Source organism: Schistocerca serialis, chromosome 2 (assembly GCF_023864345.2).
Source record: "Schistocerca serialis cubense isolate TAMUIC-IGC-003099 chromosome 2, iqSchSeri2.2, whole genome shotgun sequence".
Taxonomy (NCBI): domain Eukaryota; kingdom Metazoa; phylum Arthropoda; class Insecta; order Orthoptera; family Acrididae; genus Schistocerca; species Schistocerca serialis.
Window position 1 is genome coordinate 467377626 of NC_064639.1, and position 17432 is coordinate 467395057.

General features: G+C 39.1%; 1 protein-coding gene across 1 annotated transcript in view; it reads right to left on the bottom strand.

The window, feature by feature from the left end:
- Positions 1–1421: 1421 nt before the first annotated feature.
- Positions 1422–17432, bottom strand: part of LOC126457380 (hydroxyacyl-coenzyme A dehydrogenase, mitochondrial-like) — a 48665-nt gene continuing 32654 nt past the window's right edge. Inside the window, exons 6-7 of the mRNA XM_050093637.1 lie at positions 3841–3957; positions 1422–1805 (exon numbers count right to left, since the gene is read on the bottom strand). Of these exons, the coding sequence (XP_049949594.1) occupies positions 1684–1805; positions 3841–3957 (239 nt within the window). The 3' untranslated portion in view covers positions 1422–1683. The remainder of the gene's footprint in view (positions 1806–3840; positions 3958–17432) is intronic.

Here is a 17432-nt window from a genome sequence, read left to right on the forward strand (position 1 = left end):
AGCCACTTTAAAGTGAGAGGCTGTATACTATCATGATACCACTGTATTTGTCTGCATCTCAGAGAAGTACTTGGTGCATCAGTAACTTCCCCATCATTGCTGTAGTACCTCCCACAGAATCCATACCTCAATGGACAAATGTGAGATCCATCTCCAGGGCGAATGGAGAGGAGCAGTCTATCAAGGTTTTATTATCTCCTCTCTGGTTTGCAGACTCTTGTGTGGCCTTCCATTATCTTGGAGAAAGAGAAATGCTTTCACATTTTTGTCACCATGAACACACTACAATCATTTCTTCACTTTCCTAAGAATGTCACAATAGAGTTAGGAGTTAATCATTTTACCATGAGGGAGGACATAGAACAGAATAATTCCTTCAGAGGCTCAGCCATACTGTAGCTGTGACTGTGACTGTACCAGCTGAAGGGTACTGTTTTGGACTTGTTTTTCGAAGGAGACAGGTGGGTGGAGCCATTCCACAGACTGCAGCTTTGTTCCAAGCTCTAAGATGCGAATCCACATTTTATCACTGGTGACAATGTTTGACAAGAAATCAGTAGCAGCAGCAAATCAGTTTGGCACATGTGTTCTTTCTTTACTTTGTGCTCTTCAGTTACGCTTCAGGTAACCCAGCAGGCTCAAACTTTCGAAAACACCAACTAGGGTCTAGTGTGTAATCAGTAGCTACAGAGATGTCAAACTGAGCACTGAGTTGCTTGATTGTTATTCGCCAATCACCTTTAATAAGTGTGTCTGCATTTTACAACATCGCAGGCATCACAGCTGCATGTGGCCAGCCTGCATGTGGGAGATGAGATGGACCAACGACAGATGCTTCGCAAAGTGGCTTACCTTGCTTTTATTCACAGTCCGGTGTCTAGACATTATGTGAACACTTGTGAATATTTGTGATGATCTGGTTTTCTGCCAAAAGAAATTTAATAACGGCTCATTGTTTAGAACATACCTGCTTTGCAGATGCCATTTTGAAGACTGGTTATAGGCCAGTCAGCTATTGGAAATTATTGAAAAGGCATGAGAAGATGTGGATATGTTTATGGGTGTCACAACAGAATTACAGTTTTTTAACTAAAATTTGCTGAGAAAAAAATTTGTTGAATTAATTATTGAACATCCCTTGTACTATTCCTAGTGCTCAGAGCTGTTAATTCCTTACTGAGGGAGGAGAGAACATGTTTGGGAAGGAGGAGCAGGTCGTTCAGTCGTAGGTTGAGATGGAGCCCCCTTTTATGAGGACGTGGGGAGACAAAGATGAAAAGACAGGTGGCAGAGGATGAGAGGCAAATAAATACCTTTCAAAATATTATGAACACATTGCAAATTGAATTGCAAGTCAGCCGAGGAGATTTCATTGCTCTGAGGTGCTGCAAAAACCTTGATTTGTATGTAATATATCAAAGTCTGAGTTTAAACTGTATATTTTTTCTTATCAAAAACTAGATTTGCTCCAGTAAAAATACATAGTTACAAGATTTGTAAAAATAGCTTGCAAAATAATGGAAAAACTACCAATAACAGTAAATCAGTTAAGGTCCATAAAACCTCTGGCAAGTGTGTCAGAGATGTACGACACATAAGTAGGAATACTGTATTTGTGCCACTTCCCCTTTTTGATGTTCTTAATGTCAACTGACACCTTTTGAACACTTTTTGATAACATGATTATTTGTTATACTTGTAAAATCCCTCTCCAGATTTCACGCCAAGTTTGCCTTCAGAAACAAGCTTGTTCAGCAGTGGAATTGGTTTGAATAATGGTTCATTTGGATATTTTTCATACCAGCCTGTGAACAAAACATTGCATGAAATATTAGCTACATACGGTATTTATTACAGCAAATACAACAATAAAATAATAGAATTACACATTTAACTTCATGGAAAGGCACTGCCATTGTCAAATAATTACTAGTTATTTGAAATGCTCATAGCCAAGATAGAATTTTTCTTCTTTTCAACCTAAATTCTGAATTATTTGTGACTGAGTGCTGTGGAATTTACAGTTACAGCATTTCACAGATGTTGTGGAATGTTCGAATGTACTGGTGTGTTAACAACCAACATGCAGAAAAATTGGAAATGAGGAGAGCTGCCTTATATGCCAATTGACCTAATGGCATAGCTGCAAAAGGCTGACAGGAAGTCTGTTGAAAAGTGCAAATAATGGAAGTCTGTTGTTGACTGAAATCTGAGTACACCAGCAGACTGCACCTCAATGAAACCCAGTTACAGAAACTGAGCAGGGAATTATTTTAGTACCGGTACAACTGCGAATGCTTCTGTTTATGTCGATTCAGTCTGATGTTTTTCAATGAGGAGTGATTCTGAAATGATACCAAGTGACTATGGCGACACTCGTGATTGAAACTTACACATTACACAAATTCTCTCTGTATCACTAAGATTGTTTTTAACAAAAAAAATTTAAGAACTTTGCTAACCAATCTGGGTTATGTTGAGAATAACTGCAAATGGAGGTTAGTTTCTGAATTTATTTCAAGCAGGTCCACATTTTAAATAATCAGTAGTGTAGAAATCATGATTAGATTTAATTTTTAATTTTGAATCCAGTGCCGAATGCAGGTAATGCCTTGAATGTCAAAGAAATAAGATTTGCAGCAGAAACTATTTAGTCAGTTTTGAAATCAGAATGACTTCTAATATTCAGGGCAAAGGAATGTATATTTGAATCAAATGTGTTAAAGAAAAATAGATATGTACAAACACAATACATTCTTAAATGCGTGTTGGTGGTGGTGGTGCAGTTGCCCAATCAAGTAAAATTTCAGATTATGATGAAAGAATGAAATTGTTTTACTATTCCTGTGCCACAGGTGATCTTAATTGCCCAAACATCTCTATTCATTTTACGTGCCTACCATTTTGTTAAATGCAAGCAGCTAAACTGTGCTCTGTCTGAATAAGATGCACATTTTAACATATCTTTCTAGTAAATGAAACCTGTCTGATCGTGTTTAGTTCTTCCTTTTGCAGTTTCCAATAAAAAACTTACTTCCCCTTTAGCAAAAAGTGAAAGGGAATACTTAATTTCAATAAAATCTATACTAAAAGACTGAGAAACAAAGCATGAAGTTACACTCTGATATATTGAAGAATATGTACATCAATGCTGCAGATTCTGTTATACCTCTTCAGAATAATGGAAATTGAAAATACAACTTTCAGCAGCCCAAGAAAATTATCAGATCTCTAATTGGGGAAAATGAACTTGAACAACAAATGGAAGAACTACACAGGCCAAGTTTGAAAGTAGGTCACAGAATTATCATAATAAGTAAAATACAGAATGTAACAACATATCAAAAATGAACTGTACTAACTAACAATTAAGTCTTAGAACCTGTTGTATTTTTATACATTTAGAGCAGTTGATTTATAATGTGAAAATCATTAAAACAACTGAGGCTTGTTCAGCAAACAAAAGGAAGATAAATGTTGGGAATTACTGGAAGACAATGGAAAACAAACAAATCAATTAAACTAGAGTGAAATGCATAATTATCGCTGTACTGAAAATGAAATGAGAGTAAGTGGAAAATGCTGTCAGGCAAATGAGTAGCTAGTAGCTGATGAACCAATGAAGTTACCTGCTGAATTCTCAGAGATACGAAAAGACTTAAATGACAGCTTAATGGAAGGTGGGTTGATGACATTAGGAAACATGCAGGATTAACACAGATGTTTAAGTTCATATAGAAAAGTCTACATGGGCATTTATCCAGCAGTGGGTGTCAAATGAACTATGATGATCACAATGACAACAGTCTATGACGCACTGTAGACACAATATACACGTACCATCAAGTATAAATTTGTTGGTATCTAGTCCAACATAATCAGCAAGCTCAAATGGCCCCATCGGATAGCCAGCTCCTAACTTCATGGCAGTATCGATGTCCCTTGGAGATGCATCACCTGGAACAACATTTATTTTAGATATTAAAAATAGCACTGCGTATTTCATCATATAGGGTAAGTACCAATTTGTAATGGTCCTTACAAGGCAAATGACATTTGTACTGTAAACAAACTGTTGTAACATTTATGTTCACAAAAAATAGAGTACTTAATTAATTCAAGATGCATATGTAACTGTCATATTGAATCTTCTAGTTATATGGTAACATTATATCCTGTACTGGTATTCGTAATTATGGTACCAAGATGATCAACTAATTTTAGACCAATTCCACAACCTGTAAAATATTAAGCAACATTTCCATTTAGTTCATTTTTCCAAAGAAATAGACTGTTAGATCCACTTTGAAATTACAGCTTAGGTAGTTTCAAATCACCTTCTCTACTACCGGACTCTCGTTACTAGAAGATACTATGCAAAGAAGCGGCCAGTTCATATATTTGTAGCGACATTGCAAAAAAGAGAGAAGGAGAGAAGTAATCACAGACCATCCGAGGTGTTCTGCATTAAATATGTAGTAATTGATAGACTCTAGTCTGCATTTAATATTTCATAATATTCTCAATCTATATCTGTCACATTATTATTACTTTAACATCAGTTTCATTAGAGTTCTTATCATATATAACTATAATGTTGCTGCCACATAAGGCTATTGTGACAGAGCTGGGGCACATATGCAGATTTGTGTACTGGAGACATTGCTCAAAAGTTGGAGAAAGCTGCCTGAATATTGAATATAATATAGAAGAGGGTAGGCAGCGATGTCAGACACATTTAGAAGAAAATAATTTGTAGCAGAGAAGGTAAAAAGCTGATGTGATACTACCATGCAAATCACAGCCTTAGTCACCGATGGGCAGCAGTTAGCTTGGGCGCACGAACCAGGCACCTGCTATGGAGCTCCATATGCAGCAATGTTCACTGATGAGAAATTGTTTGTAGCCCCTTGGTTCATCTGGTCTGTCAATCGCTCAACAGCTGCACGTCTGTTTGTCACATACACATCTCTGCAGCCATCGTTCACTCCTGTCATCCATGGCCCCTGCTGCACCACAGCTGCCTTGGTGCAGGATTTGGATAGTGCCATTTTGCTGTGCACAGTTTACTTTAACTACAGCAGCACACAAACAGGTTATAAACTTAGCCATTTGCAAATGCCTCCACCCTTGGTCCTAAAGCCATTGATCATGTTCTTTTGGATGTCAGATTGATCACACCATTTCTTTGTTATGACAGTGGCACTGTTTTTGCATCCCCCCAACAACTTTATATAGCCTCCATTGCTAGTGCTGCCACCTGCAGTATGTGAGTGGTTACTGCACGCTGACATCGAACATAGGCAGTGGTCACATTAATGTGAGTGGACCATGTATATTCATCAGGGCAGATATAAAACTTTATAAAAGTACAAAATATCCAACAAACACATAAATTTACAAGAATCAGAAATGCTCATATCATCTTATGTAAATGTTGCAACTTCATTACAAACTTGACAGTTAAAGCAGTTTGCAGTGTTAGAGGTTGTTAACACAAACTGTTTTCATAGTTTTCAACAAACTTAGCTTGTTCACATGATATTCATTATTAAGTGACTATTTGGATCTTTTTAAGATTCTGGAGCTTGTAACCTAAGAAGGCCAATAAAGAAAGCCATAAACCTATACAAATAAAAGCTGCCTATTGAAGCACCATCACAATTATCAAGAGGAATATTGAAAACAATATGAAAATGAGAAAGCTTGCTTCTTGAACAGTTTACTTTTCACCATATGGTCTCCTTGTTACATCAACATTTACATGACTACTTCGCCATTCACACTTAAGTGCATGTCAGAGGGTTAACAGAAATACTTTCAGACTGTTTCTCTACCATTCCACTCTCAAACAGCTCTTGGGAAAAATGAACATCTAAATCTTTTCGAGTTCCGATTCCTTTTATGGCATTATGATGGTCATTTTCTGCATTCGGAGGATAAAGTTGATGGTAGAAATTTCATGAAAAGATCTTGCCACAGCAAAAAATACCTTTGTTTTAATGATTGCCAACCCAACTTGCAGATATTTTCATGATGTTCTCTCTGTTTCACAACAATACAAAACAAGCTGCATTTCTTTGAACTTTTTCTATGGCTTCCATCACTCCTATTTGGTAAGGATCTCAGACTGTGCAGCAGTACTCCAGAAGAGGACATGTGAGCACTATGTAGGCAGTCTCTTTAGTAGATCTGTTGCATCTTCTAATTGTCCTGTCACTACAATGCAGTCTTTGGCTCACCCTCTCCACAACAGTTTCTATGTGATAGTTTAAGTTATTCATGATTGTATTCATTAGATATTTAGTTGAAATGACAACTTTTAAATTTGTGCAGCTTATCATGTAACCAAAATTTAACACATGCCTATCAGCACTCATTTGGGGTCCTGACACTTTTCATTGTTCAGGGTAATTTGCCACTTTTCGTGCCAACACAGGTACCATGTCTATAACATTTTGCAATTGGTTTTGATCTTTTGATGGCTGTATTAGATGGTAAGTGGCAGCATTATCTGCAACCAATGTAAGAGGGCTGCTCAGATTGTCTCCTAAATCATTTATATAGATTAAGAACAGCAGAGGGCCTTTAACACTCTCTTGGGAAACACCGGAGATTGCTAGTTAAGCAAACTAATTTCCTCTCGACATTGGAAATAGCAGCACTTTGTCAACTCTTATTCAGCTATGACAGTCAATAGATCTTCGGCAAAAGTCTTTTGCTCTAATCATAAAATAATTCTGTCGAAACACTTATTGTGAAGGCTAGGAGAGCCTACTTAGTACTTGCACAATTTATAATTAACTTCCAGACTTCAGGTATAACACAGCAACATACAAAAGTGTTACTGGTCTGCCTTTGGGTGCTTAGCCCAGTTTCTGATTCCATTTTAAGACACAGTATTTTGATGACAGATTTGATCATCATCTTTACATGCTGAGAACCGTGGCGTTACACATACTTGCTGCCTCAGCTCTAACCAAACTATGAAGAATTGTTGGTACCACACCACTACTTATAACAGAGTTCAGCTCCTGGTACCCACTGAGCTCTTAAATGCTCATTTGTTTTCCAGGTGCAAACTGTTATTCCATGAAATGCAAATTCTCTCAGCATTTTATTAGCTCTAGTGGATGAAGTGGCTGGGGATATATCTTAACAAATTGAGTGTCTGCCTCCAAGCCTTGTCTAAACTGAAATCCTTTTTTTCTTTGTACCTTTTATTGGGTTTTGGTTTTTATTTATCTGTATTTTGATAGGATCTTTAATTACACTGTCCCAGGGTAAGACGATTTGGGTGTTTAGTGTAGCTTTGGACATGTATTTTGAAATTCAGTAGTAATAGGTAGTGTTTGATCTGTGAAGGAGAAATCCCAACCTGTGCCACGAGGAGGTTGTCATAGAGGCACGAGTCCGATCATGCAGTGGTTCACGTGGTTCAGGAGTGTAATGCCAATGGTGCAACTAATTTATAAGCTGAACCCATAGTCTGCTTGAGATAGACAATGGCTCCATAAAAGTGCAAGAAAGTGGAGCAGTCCACTCTCCAAGAGGTGAGACTGAGGCAGTGGAGTGTGTCTGCTTGCACCTCGCACTTCTTATTAAGTTGATGATGTCGTAGCCTCATCAAATAAGAATCCCAAAAAGAGATATGACTATCACATTGTGCAGGTCATTCTGAAAGTACATTTCTGGGTGTGGATGAATAGTTCATCAACAGAAGTGTGTAACATGTTTTATAACACTTTTTGCCAAGGGAAAAGTGAAAACCATGGGAGAGGCCTAGGAGAGTGTTTTCTCTGCAGCTTGCATTCAGCAATACATGTGACTGAAGAACAGTTGTAAATATAAAAGTCACTGACGTATAGGAACAATGAGTCTACAGGCCCCACAGCCTCTAGGTGCCCACCTTTTTCAGGTAAAGTGTCACACACAAAACAGATCCCTGTGGAATTGTACTCTTTTTCTGTGGATGATAGGTACTGTATGATTTGCTGGCAAAAACAAAACAGCCTAAGAGACAGTAAATTCCAGATGTATATTGAGAGGGGCCCACTGAAACCCAAACTATACAATGCGATAAGGATGCCATAAGCCTTTCTTTAGTCAAGGAGGATGGCAATCAGGTGTCAGCGGCAGGCAAAAGCCATCATTATAGCCAACTCCACATGGACTAAGTTATCAGCTGTAGACCAGTGCTCCAAAAATCCAAATTGGGTCTTGAATAAAAGGCCCCCACCTCAAGAGACCAACACAATTGCCAATTCACCATTTGTTTGAGCAACTCTAATAGAATATTTGTGGGGCTGGTATGTCTGTAGCTATCCAATTCATATAGGTTTTTACCGTTTTCAGTACTGGGACAATCATGCTTTCCCTTCCCTGGGTTGGGAGATCTCCCTCACATCAGACACAATTGAATACCAGAAGAATGTGGTGTTGGTAATCCATGGATACATGTTGCAGTTTGATTGTGGATTCTTTTAGGTCCCAGTGCTATGTACTGGCCAAGGGCCAGAGTACTGAGGAGTTCTCATTCACTGAAGAGAGCATAATAAGGTTTAATGTGATGCATACTGAAGGGCAGCCAGTTACAGTCTACCCATGTGTGTAAGCAGAATGTGGCAGGGTAACTGTCATACTATGAATATTACTGTCTAAAATGATGCCAGAAACACTGGTTGCTAATGGGCACATGTAGATGCAACTTGGCCCATCTATGAAGAAGAGGTATGGGTTCCAGTGGAACCAACGTATCTTTCCCAACATTCCTTCTTTTGCCGTTTTATGAGATAGCACATTTGAATGTGGAGCACTGTAAAGACTGTGAGATTTTCCTTTTATGGGTAGTACTTATGCATTAGTCAACCTGTGATCTTTTCCTGCTTTGACAATTTGCTGTGTTCACCATGAGACAAGTTCCCAAGTTAAAGAGGATTATTACTCCCACTGATGTTACTGTTTTGGTAATTGTATCCTGCAGTATGTCAGCAATATTCCATTGTGAAGTAGCATAGGATGGTGGAGGAGGGCTGAAAACATGCCAGTCAGCTTTCTTGAGGACCAACCGTGGTGGGCACTGTCGAGTAATGGTTTGGGAGAGACATGACAGTCAGGAAATGATCACAGTCACAGAGGTCACTGAGTACTCTCCACTGAATTGACGAAGAAGATTGGAGCCACAGATAGAAAGATTAATGGCTGAATATGTACCATGCACCACACTAAAATGAATTGGGCTGCCGCTGTTCAATAAACAAAGGTCAAGATCTTTCATAACTTGTTCAATTAGATTGCCCCAGTTGGAATTTTTTAAGGTTGCCCCACAATGGGTTGTGGGAACTGATATCACCGAGGAGGAGGAGGAAAGGCAGATTTCCTTCTATTTATCTTTATTCTCTATACAGAATTGTTTATCTGGAGGAGAGGGCAAGCTAACTGTTCTGTTGCCCATAGCTCATGCCTCTACTGACTACTGAGTTATGTCGGGCCACAAGGCTGAGAAGACCCAGAGGAAGGTAACCATGTGCTGGGTAAAGGGGGATTGGGGGGCAGTGGGGTTGCTGGTTTATTAGAACTCTTTTCCGTCAGGGAGTGGGAACTAAGGTCCCAGATACAGACAGGTGCAGTGGGAAAACAGGGGCACGACATTTTTGCTCCTCATGAGTCGATGTGTTCAGGTGGCCACCAGGGCCCAACATTGGTGAAAATGTGGACATCTTCACCACTGCTATAGATGATCACCAGACTGTGTGGGGTGGCTGGTGGAATTTAATGTTGTTATATTTAAAATGTAGAATGTAATGTAGAAACACTGCATTTCCCGGCCGATGCACCAATTGTGGGGCGGATGGTGTAATAAATTGTTATTATTTATGTGTTGTTTGTAATGCAATGTAGAAAAGATGCATTTCCCGGCCGATGCACCATTCGAGGGGCGGCGGGTGGAGTGATGTAGTTAATAATATTTTGTGTTTGTAATGTAGAAAAGATGCATTTCCCGGCCGATTAACCATATGTGGGGCGGCGGATGGAATTAATTGTTATATAAATGTTCCTATTATTTATGCTGTCTTTTGCCGTTCTCAACACTGGCTCTCTAACTACAATATTGGCAACCAGAAAGTGATTAGCAAAATGTGAAGCCTGTAATTAGAATTCCTAGTGTCCACTTCATCTGAGAAATACACTTATAGCTACAGCTTATAGCTCTGAGGAATTAGGAGATTGTCTGGGATTCATAATCAAAAACGATCCTGTAAAAACGTTCGCTATATTCTGAAAGTCACAAATAAAAAAATCCACACAATCCAACTACCAGAGCAGTTCAGAGTCTAATGCGCTGATACAACTATAACTGTTCAAATTAAATGTTTAAATGAATGCTCGCCATAATTTACTTGATTTTTAAAGTATTGCGCAACATTTATGACGTCAGAGCTAGTTACAGCGGACTAGGCTGGCACACAATGGAAAGACTGATGAGGATTTTATAAGCGTGAGTAGGCTCTTCCCTACAGCTGGTATTCTGTGCAGCACAAAATTTCATCTACGGGATGGGATCTGTTCACTTGAAAAACAATGGATAAAGTGCACTGACCTGAAAGTCAACTGTGTCAAACTGCAAAACTAGTGCACTGCATTTGCACTAACATATATCCACAGGGGTAAGTGCACAAGAAGAAATGATAGTTACACTCCTTCACATTTTTTCCTCAACAAGTAACTGTTAAGGTGTGTAGAAGAGCGTACATAGCTTACTATGCTCATTTGGCACCTCCTATGGAGTGGCTACGGCATGGTGTATTTCATCTTAAAGGAACCTGAAATCTTTTATCTTATCTTGTACTCTGTTACTTGTATCCACTTTTTGCTGCCCTGAATGGTATCTCTTTTTGCTGTCTTATTCATCATCATTACCATCATATACCCTAACAATGTTGACGAACTCCTCCCTTGGCACATGCCCCTTGCCTATCTGTCTCCCCTAGCTGCCTTCCTTGTCTTCCCTCACCTATTTTTATTTCCACTGCAGAGGACATTTCAAATTATTAAATGTGTGTGTGTGTGTGTGTGTGTGTATGTATATCATGTAGGAAAAAAATATAAACCTATCAACCCAAAGGTTGATTTGAACACTATTGTGCTACTGGAGCGGTAGGCCATCGCCAGAGGTCTGCGTTGACATGTAAAATGCTATCCATTCTGCACATACAAGACCCTTATCTGCATCTGCATATACAACTTCCATATCCACAGGTATTTTAAGGTAGCCATGACAAAAAATCTCTTCAGTCTTGTCAGTGAAGTTATTTTACCTTTTGAAGTTGCATGCGAAAATGGATTTTTCGTGACAGTGCAGTTTCGCTGTAGTTCACTCTTATTGTTGATATCTCTCGAGTTGTGCTCCAGCATAGTATTGAGTATGTGCGCTGACCGTGGGAGTCTTTATATCGAAGTGCTGCTACAATGTTTGGACTTCTCTTAGTAACAACACAACATTTTGCACAGTGCTGAATAAATCAAATGACCATAATATCTTTTTCAGTCACGTTTAATATTACCTCCAAATTTGAAATCTCACTCATGAAATCTCAGATGCACAACATTCGAACTTCAAGTTATCCTTTTTCACTTTTAATGTAATGTGCAGTCACTCCAATCTAGTTTATTTTACAACATAAATCACTCAAAACATTAGCTTTTAGTGCCCCTCCTACTTATCTGAAAATGGTCCTCACCTCTCTAGAAACACCTTCATGCACATGATCAGTTGTTTCCTTTACATTTCTCAAAATGATAATTGCATGAGGTAGAAATTCCTTGGCACCCACTGCACTGCACTTGGGCCCACATCACTAAGGAACTGTGCCATCTCAAGAAATCCATTTCCACATGCAACTTTGAAAGACAAAATGGCTTTGCTGATGAGATTGGTGAATTCTTTTGTTGCAGCTACATTCAAATTCAGTAGGACTTCTGGAACTCGTACATCTCTTTTAGTTAAAAAAAAAAAAAGTAATGATACTTTTTCCAGACACATACACGCATTTTAACAAACTGGAAGTCCCAGTTTTGTGTCCAAATAAGAATACAATTTTTTTCGTGCAAAACAAACCACTATATCTTTGATTTTCTCATTGCTATCGAAGTCATAAGCAAATTTCTTCCAACTTGACACTTCCAATTTGGCATCTTGCAACAATGTGAAATCATCTTCTTTAACTTTACATGAAATGACCATGAAATGTGCATTTCATTAATTACTCTTACTAATGTTTACTCTGTCACATTCATTGCATGTTCACTCAGTCCTTGCAATTGTTAACTGAAGGCAGCAGAAACTTAGCAACTTGCACTTCTCATGTAGCGAGTGGCCAGGGTTATCATCTGGGATGTTATTCACAGACTGCATGAAAAACACATGAAAAACAAGGTTGCTGGCAAAGCACAGTCACTAGGTGCATATCCCTTGGTTGCAGCCAAAGCAGTAGTAGCCAGAAGGTAAGCACGGAAACAGACTTCAGCTTTACCTAGGCTTACAGACTTCAAGTTTCCAGCTAACATTACAACAGATGTTAGATGTCAATTCACGTGATCTCACTGAATTTTCTTATTATTAGAGAACTAATGGGCAGTCTGTTTTAATTGTAAAAAAACAATTCAACAGCCAAGATCACAGAAAATATTTATTTATTTAAGACCGCTGGTTTCAACAGACTTTGCTGTCATCTTCAGGTATTAAATTTTTTGTTGAAAACTTGTTCATTTTATGCTGTATCTCATCCATAAGACATCACATGGATAAAAATCAGTACATTATATAAGGTTTGTAATCACTAAAATATTTCAAAACATAAAGAATCTTGTGCAAAAGGTCATGTCCATACACATATTGCTCGCAGATGCTTGTTAAATCATACAAACACGGTACGCAGTGAACAGTGTGAATCCACTTTAAATGGCATATAAGCTACAAATGTCCAGAACTTCTGTGCTACAAATGTCCAGAACTTCTGTAGGGCTACTGACATGCAGCCACTGTTCTTGCAAAAGAGCTTCACCAGCAGTGCACGAGTGTTCACGGAGACAGTGATGCTGAGTGTAAACTGGGAAAAAGCCTTGTGCCACATATCTATTGCTGTGCATATTCTGACACTAACAGCACTATCTGTAGGTAAATTTTTTGTTGAATGTGTTTTGTTCCATGATGTTTCACCATGCATCACTATTATGTTGTTCAATACTGATGTTATTCTGGGCAGTGACACTCTTTCTAAAGCATCTTGAAACTGAAACTTTAATTATGGATGCTTTGTATATGACTCCACTCTTAGAAGTACAGTGCAGCAGCAACATGTGTTGATTTTGTGTTATACAACACCAAAAAAATTCCACATACACTATGTGATCAAAAGTATCTGGACACCCCCCCAATTAGGTGCATTGTGCTGCCACCTACTGCTAGATACTCCATATTAGAGACCTCAATAGTCATTAGAGATCATGAGAGAGCAGAATGGGGCACTCCGCGGAACTCTCAGACTTCGAACGTGGTCAGGTGAATGGGTCTCACTTGTGTCATATGTCTGTACACAAGATTTCCACACTCTTAAACGTCCCCAGGTCCACTGTTTCCAATATGATAGTAAAGTGGAAATGTGAAGGGACACATACAGCACAAAAGTGTGCAGGCCGATCTCGTCTGTTGACAGACAGACCGCTGACAGTTGAAGAGGGTCGTAATGTTTAATAGGCAGACTTCTAACCAGATCATCACACAGGAATTCCAAACAGCATCAGGATCCACTGTAGGTACTATGACAGTCAGGCGGAAGGTGAGAAAACTTGGATTTCATGGTCGAGCGGCTGCTCATAAGCCACACATCATGCTGGTAAATTCCAAACGACACCTCACTTGGTGTAAGGAGCGTAAACAATCGACGATTGAACAGTGGAAAAATGTTGTGTGGAGTGACAACTCACAGTACAAATGTGGCGATCTGATGGCAGGGTGCGGATATGGCGAATGCCCGGTGAACGTCATCTGCCAGCATCTGTAGCGCCAACAGTAAAATTCGGAGGTGGTGGTGTTATTGTGTGGTTGTGTTTTTCATGGAGGGGCCTTGCACCCCTTGTTGTTTTGTGTGGCACTATCACAGCACAGGCTTACATTGATGTTTTAAGCACCTTCATGCTTCCCACTGTTGAACAGCAATTCGAGGATGGCAACTGCATCTTTCAACAAGATTTAGCACCTGTTCATACTGCACGGCCTGTGGCACAGTGGTTACACGACAATTGCAGACTTTGTGCCAGGCCTCACGAACCGACATCGATACCTCTTCTCAGTGCAACATTACGTGAAGAATGGGCTGCCATTCCCCAAGAAATCTTCCAGCACTTGACTGAATGTATGCCTGTGAGAGTGGAAGCTGTCATCAAGGCTAAGGATGGACCAACACCATATTGAAGTCCAGCATTACCAATGGAAGGTGCCACATACTTTTAAGTCCTTTTCAGCCAGGTGTCCAGATACTTTAAATCACATAATGTATCTAATTATGAAATACTCTCAGAAATCTGTTAAATACAAATTCATGGTTCTGTAGTGAAAAACTGCATACCATATAATTGTGTGTTAATCTTTCAAAACTACTAATGACATGAGTAAAGTTAAAGTGACAGTGTATTTACTCAGAAATAATTTTATTTGCTACAACAGTAGAGCTTTCCAATTAATTACGAGGGCATTTGAAAAGTCAGTGCAAAGTCCAAGAGATGGCACCACCGGCGCGTATCGAGGTCATGTTTAATTAGTAGCATCTTTGGAAAGAACGCACACCAAGTTTCAGCCATATTGATCTATTTCTTTGTGTTTGGCATTGGTGTGAATCAAGGAAGTTGAGTGACTGTAAAAAAAAATGGACGAAGAAGAATTTCGTGTGGTGATTAAACATTACTTTATGAATGGCAAAACGCCTAAGGAGACTAAAGAGAAGCTTGATAAACATTACGGTGACTCTGCACCTTCGATTAGAACGATTTGGAAGTGGCTTCAAAATTTTTGGAGTGGCCATATGGGCGCAAGTGATACTGAACGTTCTGGATGCCCTGTGGAGGTTATGACTCCAGGAATCATTGATAATATCCATGATATGGTGATGGATGACAGAAGAGTTAAGGTGCGTGAGATTTCTAGTGCTGTGGGCATCTCGAATGAATGGATACATAATATTTTGCATAAACATTTGGATATGAGAAAGCTATCCGCAAGATGGGTTCCGCAATTGCTTACGCTTGACGAAATTCGGAATCGTGTGAAGTGTTGCAAGGATTGTTTTCAGCTGTTCAGGAAGAATCTGCAGGACTTTAAGCACTGTTTTGTCACTGTGGACGAAACATGGATACATTACTATACTCCTGAGACAAGCAACAATCTAAACAATGGGTTACCAAGGGAGAATCTGCACTAGAAAAGGCGAAGACCAGTCCCTCGGCCGGAAAAATTATGGCAACTGGGATCCGCAAGGGATAATCCTCATCGGCTATCTGGAAAAAGGTAAAACTATTACAGGTGCATATTATTCATCATTATTGGACCATTTGAAAACTGAGCTGCAAGAAAAACGCTGCCGATTGGAGCGCTAAAAAGTCCTTTTCCATCACGACAATGCACCAGCACACACCTCAGCAGTTGAGGTTGCAAAATTAATGGAAGTAGGATTCCAGCTCATTTCACATCCCCCCTGTTCTCCAGACTTGGCTCCCTCGGACTGCTATTTGTTCCCAAATTTGAAGAAATGGCTGGCGGGACGAGGATTTTATTCAAACGCGGAGGTGATTTCAGCAACTAATAGCTATTTTGCAGACACAATTCCTATTATTTGGAAGGGATCAACAAATTAGAACAGCATTCGACGAAGTGTATAAATCTAAAAGGAGACTATGTCGAAAAATAAAAAAGGTTTACCCCAAACACATAAGTAGTTTTTATTTTTGACTTTTCAATTAGTTACCCTAATGAATCAGTGTGATTGGGAGAGTATATAATATGGACTTATGTCTATAATCATTTGAAGTTGTCCGCCCCCGGTAGCTGAGTGGTCAGCGTGACAGAATGTCAATCCTAAGGGCCCAAGTTCGATTCCCGGCTGGGTCGGAGATTTTCTCCACTCAAGGACTGGGTGTTGTGTTATCATCATCATAATCATCATCATCATCATCATCATTTCATCCCCATCGACGTGCAAGTAGCTGAAGTGGCGTCAAATCGAAAGACTTGCACCAGGCGAACGGACTACCCGGCGGGAGGCCCTAGTCACATGACATTTCGTTTTATTTGAAGTTTTATTACAATACACAAAGCTATACCACAGCTTGCTACTTTTGCAACTGTAATTTCCCTCCTGTTAAATGAAAATATTGTTTGGTAGACAAAAGACACTTTGAGCTACTTATTGATAGAAAGTTATTGAAATCTTTGTAACCATAATCATTGTATTTAATTTGTTATCTCTTTTTACCAGTGTTGCTTACAGCAAACATCTTTCCATAAGTATAGTTCACATGAGATTGATTTTAACTGGTTTTGTCTGTGTTTACTTTAAACCTCATACCAGTAGTAATTGTTTTACACAAAAGATGGAGGAAACTTACAAACAGAAGGTGGGAAACAATTATTGCAACCGATGATTTGCTGCAGTCCTCTTTGTGATGAACCGGTGATATAAACAACCTAAAATACATGACCTTTACAAGGGTGTGTGTGTTGATGTAATGTCTCCAAATTTTTATGTGAAATCTCTTACAGCTTTTTAAATAAAACAAACATTATTAACATTCTACATCTTTATTTTTGATGTCCACAAATTTATTTCTCAACATGGTCGCCCAGGTGACAAACAAATTTCTCCCAATGAAAGACAGGTTTCTTGACACCGTCACTGCAGAATGTTAGTCTTTAGTGATGGAGCCACAACCTCACCTCTGCTTACACCGCTTCATCACTGTCAAAGTGAAGTCGTTGAAGGTATTCTTTAAGTTCTGGAAACACTCCAAGCTCTGTCACACATGTTGAGGTTAACACTACTGTTTCCTTCATTATGAGCATGAACAAACCAATGTTGCACATTACTGATATGATACAGTAATCACCAAACATAGCATCCATTTTTCAATGGATTTCAGTTAGAGGCATGCAAATCCATTAAAGCACACTGTTTCTCATGAACCAACATAGTTACATTACACCCTGCCATGTTATACGCTACGATTTGGAGCCCTGTAGCAGCGGAGGATTGCAACTTGCATCAGTGAAGTGCGAAAGTCGACCGACTAATACACATGACGTATAATACTTCAGCTGATATTCAGTACAGAATAAAAAATTCAGAGGCATTACTTTTCAGCACACCCCCATTTTTGTTTAC